The sequence below is a fragment of the Seriola dumerili genome, unplaced genomic scaffold (genome assembly GCF_002260705.1).
Source record: "Seriola dumerili isolate Sdu_G_001 unplaced genomic scaffold, Sdu_1.0 BDQW01000450.1, whole genome shotgun sequence".
NCBI classification, from domain to species: Eukaryota; Metazoa; Chordata; class Actinopteri; order Carangiformes; family Carangidae; genus Seriola; species Seriola dumerili.
Genome location: NW_019174705.1, coordinates 519239 through 532492, shown reverse-complemented (window position 1 = coordinate 532492; position 13254 = coordinate 519239). Strand labels below are relative to the sequence as shown.

The 13254-nt window shown below is 39.0% G+C and overlaps 1 protein-coding gene across 4 annotated transcripts in view; it reads right to left on the bottom strand.

Annotated features, from left to right (window-relative positions):
* Positions 1 to 3891: 3891 nt before the first annotated feature.
* ctif (cap binding complex dependent translation initiation factor) overlaps positions 3892 to 13254 on the bottom strand; it is a 55970-nt gene continuing 46607 nt past the window's right edge. For all 4 annotated transcript variants that reach the window (XM_022762876.1, XM_022762877.1, XM_022762878.1 and 1 more), the window contains 2 exons: positions 7711 to 7764; positions 3892 to 6923 (listed from right to left, as the gene is read on the bottom strand). In XM_022762876.1, coding sequence (XP_022618597.1) covers positions 6702 to 6923; positions 7711 to 7764 — 276 coding nt within the window. In that variant the 3' untranslated portion in view covers positions 3892 to 6701. The remainder of the gene's footprint in view (positions 6924 to 7710; positions 7765 to 13254) is intronic.

Here is a 13254-nt window from a genome sequence, read left to right as displayed (position 1 = left end):
AATAGTATAAAGATTTCATAGTATATTAAGGCCTGTAAAGTAAGAAAAACAAAAAAGCATAGTTTGGCAAAAAAAGTCAAAAACCACATAGTATAGTATGGCAAAAAAAAAAGAAAAACTGGCATAGTATATTAATGCATAAAAACATCCAAAACTGTCATAATATGGTAAGGCATACGGATTTTATAGTATATTAACGCCTATAAAGTAAGATAAACGAAAAAGCATAGTATGGCAAAAAAATGAAAAAAACGACATAGTATAGTATGGCAAAAAAATGAAAAAATGGCATTGTTTATTGGGGCATAAAAACATCAAAAATCGTCATAATATACTATGGTATAAAGATGTCATTGTATATTTAAACGTAAAAAGTGAGAAAAACGGCATAGTAAAGTATGGCAAAAAAAAGAAAAAAATGGTATAGTATAGCATGGAAAAAAAATGAAAAAATGGCATATTATATTAAGGCATAAAAACGTTAAAATGTAATAGTATAAAGATGTCATAAAAAGTGAGAAAAACGGCATAGTAAAGTATGGAAAAAAAAAAGAAAAAAACGGCATAGTATAGTCTGGCAAAGAAATGAAAAAATGGCATAGTATAGTATGGCGAAAAAATGGCATAGTATATTAAGGCATAAAAACATACGAAACCGTCATAATATGGTATGGTATATGGATTTCATAGCATATTAAGGCCTGTAAAGTCAGAAAAACAAAAAAGCATAGTCATTGTATATTTAAATGTAAAAAGTGAGAAAAACGGCATAGTATAGTCTGGCAAAGAAATGAAAAAATGGCATAGTATAGTATGGAAAAAAAAATGAAAAAATGGCATAGTATATTAAGGCATAAAAACATCCAAAAACTTCAAAATATAAAAGTATAAAGATGTCATAGTATATTAAGGCCTAATAAGTGAAAAAAACAACAAAGTATAGTATGGCAAAAAAATGAAAAAAACGACACAGTATAGTATGGAAAAAAAATTTAAAAATGGCATAGTGTATTAAGGCATAAAAACATCCAAAAACTTCATAATATGGTAAGGTATACCGATGTGATAGTATATTAACACCTATAAAATGAGAAAAACTTCATAGTATAGTACGGCAAAAAAATGAAAAAATGGCATAGTATAGTTAGGCATAAAAATGTCATAGTATAGCAAGGCACAAAAACGTAATAGTATAATAAGGCATAAAAACTTCAGAAAAGGTCATACTGTACTAAGGTATAGAAGCCAGAGATACCCGAAAACCAACATAGGGACAGGGAAATCATTCAAAAGTTTAGTATAGAAAGGTCACAGGTGGGGTTTGAACCAAGTATCATCTGTTTGGGAGTCCACAGCTTAAAACCACTGTACTACCATGCCAAATCATGCAAGAATCATACTATACTTGGCTTCATAGTATATTAAGGCATTTAAATGGCAAAAAATGTCATAGTATAGTAAGGCATAAAAATCCAAAAAAACGTCATAGTATAATGATGCATAAAATGGCAAAAAATGTCATATTCTAGTAAAGTATTAGAGTCGCCATAAATCTAATGCATATATCTTTGGACTGTGAGAAGAAGGCAACAAGTCTAACCACTGCTTCATTGTGATTCCTCATAAATTGTATAGAGGGTTAGGGGTTAGGCATAAAACTGTCATAGCATAACGTAAGGCATAACAAAGTGATAGTATTCATGGTGACATTTTCATGGGATTTTTTATGACAGAAATTAAACTCATAATTTGATATATCCAACATTTTATTTTTAATCCTACTAGCAACTAGCCTACAGAAGACAGAAGTCAGGGTTAGTTCACCAGTTAATGCTAGCTAACATGGTTAAATAACATCAGTGTACATTTTTCTGGTTACGTTAGGTACCACTTTGATATTCTCACATGACGTGAGCCTTCAGATAGCCCTGCCCTTTCAGTCAATCAAATGCTAGCTAGCCTAAATTGGTTGTCTTGGAAACACCCTCTTGAAGTGTACATTGGAATGATCTAATATGACTTCACTCCAAACAAAGTGCCAACAAGTTCACTCAAATATTGGTAGGGACGAAAAAAAAATGCTGTTATGTGCGCCCTTATAACCAGCTGAAGCTACAGGCTACAGTGCTGAAACAACAGATAATACAACCTGCAGCTTAAATCAGTTGACTTGTGTATTCTGGCTCAAATTTGGATGAATTCAGCACCTATCACCATGTTTTATTTACAAATTCAATGACGAAGCATTTTGAATCTGCCTCTGACTTCTCCAAAGCAAAAATTGCTCAGACTCATGGGTATTGTAGTAGTATCAGCTGATGGACAAAACATGATTTCTCAGAAAGTTGCATAACATTAAGGATATTGTTTTTAAAAAATTGGAATACAGACTGGGATAAAAACAGCAGATCCTCCCACTTTGCAACACTACAGTCAAAAGCCCAAAGATATTAATTTACTGTTAGATATACTAAATAACAGTCAACAGATCCTCATATGAGAAGCAGAGAACCAGTAAATATTTGGCCTTCATATTCAAAATTAGAATCTAATAGTTGCAGTATAATTTTCTTTTGATTGATGAATCCAATAATCCTTTGCATTCTAGTACGTATGTTTAACCATTGTCAAGATATAGCCTGTACCTGTATCCATGTAGCCGACAGTTCTTTCTTTCACTCATCAGTTTATAAATCTCCTCTTCCAGTCTTGTAATTTGTCACTTGCAGACAAATAACACCATCTTTTTGTAATGTGATCTGATTCTAAATGAGAGAGTCAGCTACTGTATCTTGACAGTGTAGGCTCCAACAGCATAGCCAGCCAACAAGATGTTATCCCTGAGGGCTAACATGTCTGTTTTCACTGCACAGAGGTAAATTAACCGTGATGCTAATTGTCAGCCAGGGCCGACTCTGTCTTTCTTCCACCATTTGCATCTTTTTCTCAATAGGCTTCCCCCTATACTGTCCCAAGATTGAGTCATTTCTATATATATGTGTACACACTTTTTTCTCACTTCATCTCCTCCTACATTTATTTCACTTCGTCTGTCACCATTTCTTCCCACTTACTCTTCTCCCGCTCTTTTTTCCACTACAGGAGTTGAATAAATTTTCTTTCTGTCTTCACACTGGCTTTGCTGCATGAGTTGGTCTCTTATTGTGTAATGTCTTCCCCATTGTCCCTGTTTGTATTGTGTTAAAAAGAGAAGCTTACATGTGTTGTGACTCTAAATGAAATGAAAACCATCGTCATAAATCCATCTCTGTCAAGGACACAACAGAGAATAAGAAAACAAAGCTTCTCATGGTGTTGATGGCAAATTCATATTGTTTAACTCTGTCAAATGCATTTGAATATTCAGACACCAGGGATTGTGTTGATTGATGTGGACGAGTGCTGAAGGACGTCCTGTAGGTCCTAGGGATGGGGGTCCTCAGTGGGGAGGCAACCCCAGCACTGAGAGCTCCTGTTGGGATCCCCACAGTCGCGGAGCCCCAGGCATGTGTCAGGGCTAACCAAAGGCAAATCAGTGGCCAAGGACGTGCTGTAGCACTCGCACACAAATGCACACATGGTGCTGTTAAAATTCTGAAGTGTGGTCTGTTTAATGTGCCACGTTGTAAAGGCGAAGACATGTAAATGAGGAGTCTCCAGTGTGGACATGTATGAATTGGTAGTATAATGACCTACTGTGGTGCCAAGATTAGTTACGCAGTCTATCTGGTAATGGCAGAGGAAACGGTGTGTGCGCCATTGTGTTTTTTTGTGATGTTGATATATCTTCATTATACCACAGTTGATTTCCAACAGACTGTGCCGATAAGTGATCAGACAAAAAAAAAACACACCAGTTTGTTCCATCACATTTTTTTTTTTTTTTTCCTGTTAGTTTATTTTTCAATTGCTTAGAAAAACAAAACAAACAAGAGCTCACAGATGACCCACTATTGCCAATGTACAGCTTGTCTGTGTGCCGACCGGAGCCTAATTTTTTTTCAATATTCATGAGAATATGCAAATGAAGGTGCGTCTCATTCAATCGTCGAGTGAGTCATGTGACCCGAGCAATGGGGTCTAAGGGCACGCGGGGTGGGGAGGCTCCAGCGCCACAGACGAGGGGAGGGCGATCCCCACCTGCACCCATCTGCTGTGAGAGGGAGCCACTCTTTGCATAATGGAAACTGACCAATGGGTTTCTTTTTCTTTTCACAAACTAAAACACAGTAATACCACACTTACACACTTGCCAGCAAGCTAGGTATCACAACAGTTTCAGATGTCTTGAAAACCCACCACAAGGGAAAAATTATATATATAAATGAGCTAAATATAATTTAAATAGAAACCTAGAAATAAAATACGGACAACAAAAGACAAAAAAAAGACAGTATAACAAATCACATCTTAAGCAGACACATACTTACAGATAATTAGGCTGCACCTCCAAAAACATTTGTGAGCTTTAAATCACCCTTCTCATCTAACTAATCTTCTGGGGTGTGTTTCTGCCACACAGGATCTTAATTCTTGATGCAAGACAGAGAAAATAATATAAAAACACTTATAACTGCCCACAGAGATTCAATGGGAAACTAAGTATGTGTATGCATGTTCGTGTGTGTGTGTGTGTGTGCGTGTGTGTGCTCCCAAGCAATGAGTTAGTTCCTGATAGAAATGCATGGGAAAGGCCAACTTCTAGCCATGGTCATGTGCAACATCTCTGTTGCACTACTCCCCTTTGTTTCAATGTTTTAAAATACTTGTAAATATACTGTATGAGGATTATATATAGAGCCCATTTACAAATGGTACATGATTGGCTTGGTACGTCAATATCATAGTACACACGTTAGCTGGAATAAGGGACACATATGAGAAGCTAATGAGGTCATACGATAAGATTTTCTGCTTTTCATCATTGTCATCTTCAAATACACAGGTTAATAGTTGTCATTTTTCTCAAAAACAAAGCAAGATCAAATACAGTTGATATTAAACACTTGCAAAATGTCCACTGCAAAGAATGGCTTGAGTAAGAGAAAAATTTAAAGAAGCATTCCACTTCTGTTTCTCTGTGTGCCATGCTTTTTTTTCTTTTTTTCTTTTCTTTTTTATACATCACATCACTTTTTTCATCTTCAAATGTGTTCTTTTCTTGAGCAACAGAACAATGTGAATAAGTCCAACTGTTTAGTCCTCAGCATGCTCCCTGCTGCAACAGGCCCTGCAGACCCCAAAACAAGAGAGCTCCTATAAAAATGGATAATTGACAAGGCCACTAGTCCATTAAAACATCCTAAAATCCCTCACTAGGCTCAACCCATTTCTCTCACTACTGAGATTTTTCATATTATACCACAAGCACTGATTCAAATTCAAACTTTTGCTTATTTTGAATTTTTCTTAAAGCAAATTGCCTCAAAACAGTGCAAAACAAATCAAACCTGTGCAATAAGGCCTACCACTACAATATCTCATACATACATTTTATCACAAAAACAAGAATTCAAAATGAAATGACAATAACAAAAACAATAAATGATTAAAAAAATAATATAATAATATAATAATAATATCAATGATGGTGTTAACAAAGCATGGACATGCACGGCTTAACAGAGGAGAAGAGACATTCCCCTGTAGGACAAAAACAAAAGAATTATCAGACAGCAGTGTCTGTTTTAATGCTTTTTTTATTCCTGACCCCCCACCACAACACTTCTGCTGCCTCTATTGGTAACACCGGCCCGAGCTTGGGGAGCAGGGAACCGGGGTGCCAGAGGGGTGTGTTAGGAGTGTGTCGTCTCACAAGGGCTCAAGTAGCCATCTGCCACCCTACTCTAGCCAGCCTGATCCTTATCCTCAGCCCAGGCCAGCCCAGCAGGCCTGCTGTCTCATCCCCACAAAAAGGCTTCTGCTGGGGAGGTGGGGGTGGGGTTGAGGAGACAAAGGCAGGGAGGAGCAGTGGGAGCTGGGGAGCTCCACAACGAGACCCTTTGACCTGGTCCCCTGGCCCGGCGAGGCAGACAGCCCAGACAGACAGCACCGTGTCTACTGCCTGCCTCCTCCTCCTCCTCCTCTTTTATCAGCCACACAGACCCCAGGGGCTGACAGAGAGACAGAGGTGGGGGAAGGAGAAAGAGACAGAGGGAAGGGGAGGGTGGCGGGGCAAATGAACACAATGAAGAGACTGACACGCACTGCCCTGATCACCCTCCTTCTTCCCCCCTCCATTCATCTTTGGGCACAGATCTCTCTATTCCCTACGGATAGGCTGCTGCCCTCTCCTCCTCTCCCCTGTGTGACCCCCCTCTCCTGTCTGTTCCCTCCTTTACCCCTCATCAGCCACATCCAGGCAAGCTCCCACACTCTGTGTGGCCAAGCACGCCCCTACTGGCCATCTATTCACTAGTGTTTTCTGAAATTTGTGTCAGATAGGCTTGTCATTGTTTTAATGTCACATGTAGTGTTGCCAGGGTAGCTGAGGGCTACCTGCCTGGTGGCGGGCATGTGGTTTGTTTGTGGCAGTGGTCACTTATCTTGGAGAAATTATCGAATTTGTACAGTTACCACGTGAAGTATATATTTGTTTCGAGAGTGACATTGTCATTAACTTTCTGTTTCGTGGTAAAACGAGAAGAGCGGACTGTTGCGCAACTGGAAAATGTCTCTTCTCCTCCCGGGGGAGCTGGCACCTAGGCAGTGGTGGTGAGCTTTTGGATGGTACGGTTGTAGTACTGGGTGGTGAGAGCCTCCAGGGGGCTCCAGCGGTGTGCATGCAGCTCGATGACCTCCATAAGGAGAGAGCGGGTCAGCTGAGATTCGGCCGGACAAAGCATCTTGTCCCTGACGGCTGCTAGGAGTTCTGTCATCATCTCTGGCAGCTGCTCTTCCAGGAGACGCCCAGCGCTCTGCAACTGGTGGAGAGGAAAGGGATAGAGGGAGGGAGGGAGTCAGTGAGGAGGCAGGAGGTCAGAGAAAGTGTGTGGGTCCCTCACTGAGAGCAAGACACAACGTCTGGCACCTTGTTACTGTGGATACAGTCGGACAGCAGAGGTTCACACACCCTCTGGCCATAGAGCTGTGTGTGTGAGGGCCTGCTGGTAAATAATCAAGGTTGCAAAGGTTGGAGTTGTGTTTGTGAGCATCCGGAAACTGTTTTCTGACCAGAGCACACCTGTCTTTGTGCTTTCTGTTCTTTTACAATGTATTCTGCTCTCGTACAATTTTATCTATAATTCTACTTAAATTCTCCAGCATTACTTTATTATTCATAAACCTGAGGAGAGTGGCAGGGATGGTCAGAACATAAACTGCTTTAGAATATCAAAGATGCAGTGCAGACCTCCATATCTTTTTCAATACTGACGTTAAAGCTGAGACTTGGCACTTTAATGTAGTATCCATTATTTTATTTCAAATTGAATCTGCCAAAGCACAGAGCCTAAAAAAATGTGTAACTGTCTAAATACTGGACTGTATGTGTTTGAGATGGCTGTGCACAGTTACTACACTACACTATCATGGATTAAAATAAAACATGGGCTTCATGGGTGTAAATAGGTATGTTGTTAGAATTTGTAGAACTGGACATTTTGGTCAGTCCGCACATAGGGACAGACCTTCAAAGGGCTGTTTGAAGGTTAAGACTTGTTTTTAGGTTCGTGTGTAGTGGTGGTGGTGATGGTGGGGTGGGGTACATACCTCCATGGAGCAGCAGAGGACTGCGTCTTCCTTAACGTCTGTGGACTCTAACAGCTACAGGGGACAAGAACAGACACTATGTGAATATAGAGCAAAGCAAAGAGCTGCACAGAATAAAATAAACTAAGAGAAATACAAATGTAGTATTGTTACAACAACAGGTCTAGCATAGTGACCAAAATCTAACAAGGCTAGCAGATGTATAAATATATTTATATTTGGGCACAGGCCACACAAGGAGATTAAGCAAATGCAAGTGTTTGCATGTGTTAATCAGTTCACAAGAGAAGGGGAAAAAAAAGAGAACGACCTAATCCCGATTGTAAATATTTTCTACATTAACATTTTAAATCTTGGAAGACAACAGACCATGCTTTCATCCTGCCAAGCTGGCTGATCATCACACATCAAGGCTTGCTTTATGCACACTGTATATCCACACACACACACACACACACGCACACACGCACACACGCACACACACGCACACACTAAATACCAATGTACACACACAGTGTAGCCAAAAACAAACAGTGGAGCTGGTAAACATGTTAGCTGGCTTTTCCCCTCATGCTGGCCCCATGCACAGATGGGCATACAACTGCCACTTTTTAACAATGCAGGGAGGGATGGCAACAAAGGGAGGCAGAGCGATAGAGTCAGAACCTGCTATGTTAAAACTATGGGCATTTACTGTCAGATTATAGATTAAACACTCCCTTTTTCAGATCTGAGGCCATTTTATTTCTTACAAGTCTGTTTCCAAAGTGGCACTTTAATTAACCTGAAGAAGGGAAGGAAGTAACAGGTTGTTAACAGGGGGAGGTTGTTTTTGCTGGAGTAATGCCTAATTAAGCATTGGAAGTGTAGACCTGCTGCACAATGAGGTAAATAAGGTATAAATGCAGGGTACAGGCACATAGTTATGGAAACAGTAAGTGAGATAATGCAGTGAATACACAGGAAACCAACGTGTTTACGAGCAAGATTGAAGTGTGACTTTAATGGTCTATATGTGATATTTTTTTAATATATTTTTGATAATAATCAGTGACAATAATGTGAAGTCAGTGTTAAAGTCACTCATAGTGATGAACCTGCAGCTCCCCTTGACGTTTGCAAACACGCCAAATAACCCAGCCGATGTCTCTGTTTAATTTGAACATTTTTAGCAGAACTCCATACACAGACTAGAGTACCCCTAAATGCATGCTGTAAGGAAGAGCTCCAAGAAAAACACTGTCATGGAAACACTGTCTGAATCTTTATAACTGAAAAAGAAACAGAAATCAGCACCATCTGATGCTAGGATCCTGTAAGATTAATGGTACCTATCATTCAGGCCCAGCGGTTGTGCAGACGTCAGCTCCTCAGTATGCTTAGACGGGTGTGTGACAGTGTAGCTGTTTGATGTGGGAACACAAGTCTCGTCGCTTCCAGAGTAGGAGAAAAGTGTGACAAGCAGGATTAGCTCATAATGAGTTCTCTGGGGAGCTGAGGCTGAAGTTTTCCTCAATACGTTTAAAATGGTCTAATCTATACTTACTGTATCTATTATCTGCTCTCCTATCCATCGCAACAGCTGTTTTTTCTTTTCTTCAACTGTTCTCCAATGTGATAGTGCTCCTATTGTTCCTACTCTAATATAAGTAGAAAAGGAACATCTGCAGAAGAAACTGTTTCTCTAAGACTGCTTAACTCACAGTCTCTCTACAGAAGCTGAAAACAGTCAGCCAAATCTCTGGTTAGTTACATCATGAAGAATCAAAGCTCGCTGCACTGGGAAACCTCAAGATTCTGTGTCATTTCCATTTACACTATTTTCATTCAAAAGACATTTGATCAGGAACATAAAAAGCAACAAAAACTAGGACAGCCGTGATCCTCTTGTAGCACTGATAGGAAGAAACGCACCCAACATGACAACAACACCTTGAGTGACTTGGTGAAGTCAACGAGAAAAACATTCTCATTTAATTAAATGGTGTGCTGAGGCTTTATCTACCTTCAGTTTGACTGAGGTAGATGCATCTATGTTTGTATGTGTTGAAACCTGTCATCAGACTGCTGACTAAAAAAAAAAAAGAGAGGATTAGAGAAAAACATTTTTCATCAAGATTATGACTACTTCAACTTTAACCGGGTTTCACATTGTTGCATAGCAACAGCAGTTCTAGCGTCAGGAGCAGCACTTCCCTGAGTTACATTACATAAGATTACTCTATTTGTGTTGCAACGGTACTGAATTTTAGTAGGTCCTTAACAAAAAGACGTACTAAACAAAACTAACAAACAAAAAGTACAATATAACACACTTAAAGCTGATTGATACTCAGAATAAATACATATTCTTGACTCTGGGTTGTGAGGGCCCATGCTGTCTTTCAAAAAGGGAGAGCAAGGCACAATATAAATAGCTTCTGATGTCACCACCAGACAGTGTAAGTACATGCTTTCTGCAGTGTGCAACTGCAAACCAATATCCTGATGAAGTCCTCTGTGGGACAGATGCAGGTCATTTGCTTCAATAAAAGACGGTTTTATATTATAGATAATTAATAAGTGTCCTGGAACCCGCCCCCTGATTTTCCAGGACTATTAGACAGCGTGCAGGACTAGATATTTTAACAAGAATTCATTTTTTTCTTTCTGTCTCTGCAGTTTAGCACAGGCTATGTTTTACATATTTTTGTACCGTGGTCTGGGTAAAAATGAACTTCTGATAGAGGCCAGAGTAGGTGTATTTCAACTGTTTCAAGCACATGTTGTTTGGCTCAATCACTGTTCTAAATTTATACATCCACCACAAAGTTTCTTAACAACCTATGTAACCACAGCAACATGCTGAAGCAGAGGCAAGCCTAATAAACAAGCAGAAGAAAGGAAAAATTTGCTTCATAAATTTTCCATAGTGAGACCTTCCCCCAACAAAAAAAATGCCAATTTGATTTGCAGAACAATCTTCGCTGAGGCCCACAACTTAACTTTTTTTTTTTTTTTTTTTTAAATACCTTTGTATTTTTCCTAATGAAATTGCCATTTTTAACAGTTTCACCAAGTGCTACACATATTTAGAATCAGCATAACCTCAGCTAATGATGAATGTCACTCAAAGACTTCAGTACAGTATAATAGAGGTCACTAGCTCATAAAACAAATAAACCTTGAATTTTTCCTTATTTTATAGATTAAAAAAAAAAACTGTAAACCATAATAAAGAAAGTAAATAAATAAAAATAAAGAAATAAATTAATTCATAAATAAATAAATAAAAAATTCCACACTTAAAATTGCTCTTGTTTGATTTGTTCTAGAGTTGATTTGAAGTTTCTATCTTTATCTGTTTATGAGATATGCTTATTCTCTGGGGCAGTATTTAAGAGGTTTTTTGTCTGTTCTTTGAAAAATCAGCTCCAAATCCTCTGCTGCACTAAATATATGACAAGCCTCTGAATCAGACACTCTGATTGGCTGTGATGTCACCCACTGGAGCCAATAGGAATGTCTGATTCGGTCACATGACGCTAAACGTCACCGACAAAGAATGCGGATCAGAATCGATCAATAAAACACAGTGCCGGCCGACCAATTTGGTGCCCTAGGCATCGCATCGCATTCAATTTCATACCAACGTTCATACACTCACACTTCATAGCTTTGTCTTCAAGATTGTTTTCTTTTAAATAGAAAATAATCCACAAAATAAAAAACGTTTTAGAAACAAGTGACATAAATTAAATTATTGCACAAAATAAGATATTAAAGAAACCAAGGAATGCATTAAAAATTATTGCACAAACAAAAACTATTAACTGCAAATGCAATATGCATAATGTAGCTGCACAATGTGTTCTACAGCACATGTGGGCAAATTTTGTCTGGTGTGGACAATCCGCTAGTGTCTCTCTTTCATAGAGTCGATCCAGCCGTCTGTGTTGTGTGTCTGCCAAGGGGGATGGATAGTGTCCCTACCCAAGCGATTAGGTGATTACATGGTTTTTGTCTCCATTTGATATACACTCTGAAAGTGTCATTTTTGTTAGGCGAAAATAAAAGTATTGATTGTTGATGAATCTCACAAGTGTTATCTTTCTTTTGACAGATTAAGAAGATTGAAGATTATACATGTAGATATCAGCCTAGATGTTACTGACTAGGAGTAAATGAAGATGGCACACAGCATAAATGAACAATTTCATTTCAGTTTAGTAACTCTGTGTGACTATTACAAGCAAGGCAAACGTTGGCTAACCAGATGTCAGTGAAAATGTATGACACAGTCAGCAGGTGAAAACAACACCTGAATGGGCAAAACGTTAATATTTCCAAATTTCCCTGATGAATTTAAGGTGGGAGTAACATTAACTGACGTTAACTCTGGCTATTTATTGATTAGCAAACCACGTTACTATACCTACAAAAGTAAGCTAGCAAGTTAATACTCTGCTCCAACAACATCGATAACTACAAATGCAATAGACTATTTATTTCATCATGTTACTGTACCTTTGTCTTTTTCCTGTTTTTCCTCCTCTCCCTTTCTTCTTTTTCTACCCTGGGCTCCAGAGAGCTTTGGTTGTTTTAACATGATGAAAGATATAGCGTCTTTTCTGGGGTCGCGGCAGGTACCCAGAAAAAAAGGCCTCTCCTTATTAAATAGGCTTTGGTATGTAGTTATGTTGTTGTCTGGGCTTATGTAATATTTTGAAATAATAGTTGTGTAAGTAAATAGTAAAAGACATTTTGATTTTATTTCCTTCCCCCATTTGCGGTGCCGTCATACATAGGGGGCAGCATTTGCCTATACTGCCGATGCCACGGGCCGGCGCTGAATAAACACACAAGCAGCAATGTGCCAGACAAACTGCAAAACTAAATGTTGCATAACTTTTAATATTAGTGTCTCTATCGAAGTCAGTGATGACCTATGGTGATGACACACGGATGATCAAGGACTTGATAGAAAGCGCCGATCGTGTACTTTTAAGGAGAAAAAAATTACATGTCTCAAGCCCAAAAGGTCACGGAGCAATGCTGCTCTACAGATAATATGAAATTTGGAAGCGTATACTCTCCCACAGGCTTAAGAGGGTTAAAGATTCTCAAATCAATATTATATTATAGTATTATATAAATAATGGATCAAATGCCTGTGTGTAATGTGAAAAGAATTGGTCGTGGTGATGAACCTACACAGAATAATCATCCCACTCTGCAGTTCCCCCTACTGAGTATTTTCGCATCAGTCATTGTTTTGGTTCAGTTTCAGCACTCTTGTGAGCATCATGTCTAGAGGCAGCAGGGTGTTTAACAGAACAACATTAATAAACCGACGGCTGACCTGGTAGAGTGCGTATCATATAGTCCTAATTGCAGCGGCCATGGATACGATTCCGACCCACTGCCTTTTGCTGCATGCCATCCCCTCTCTCTTTCTCCCCCCGCTGATTTTCCTGTGTATCTCCCACTGTCCTATCTGAATAAAGGCAAAAATGCCCAAAAATTAAAAATTAAAATAAATAAATATATAAACCCACTGTGCAC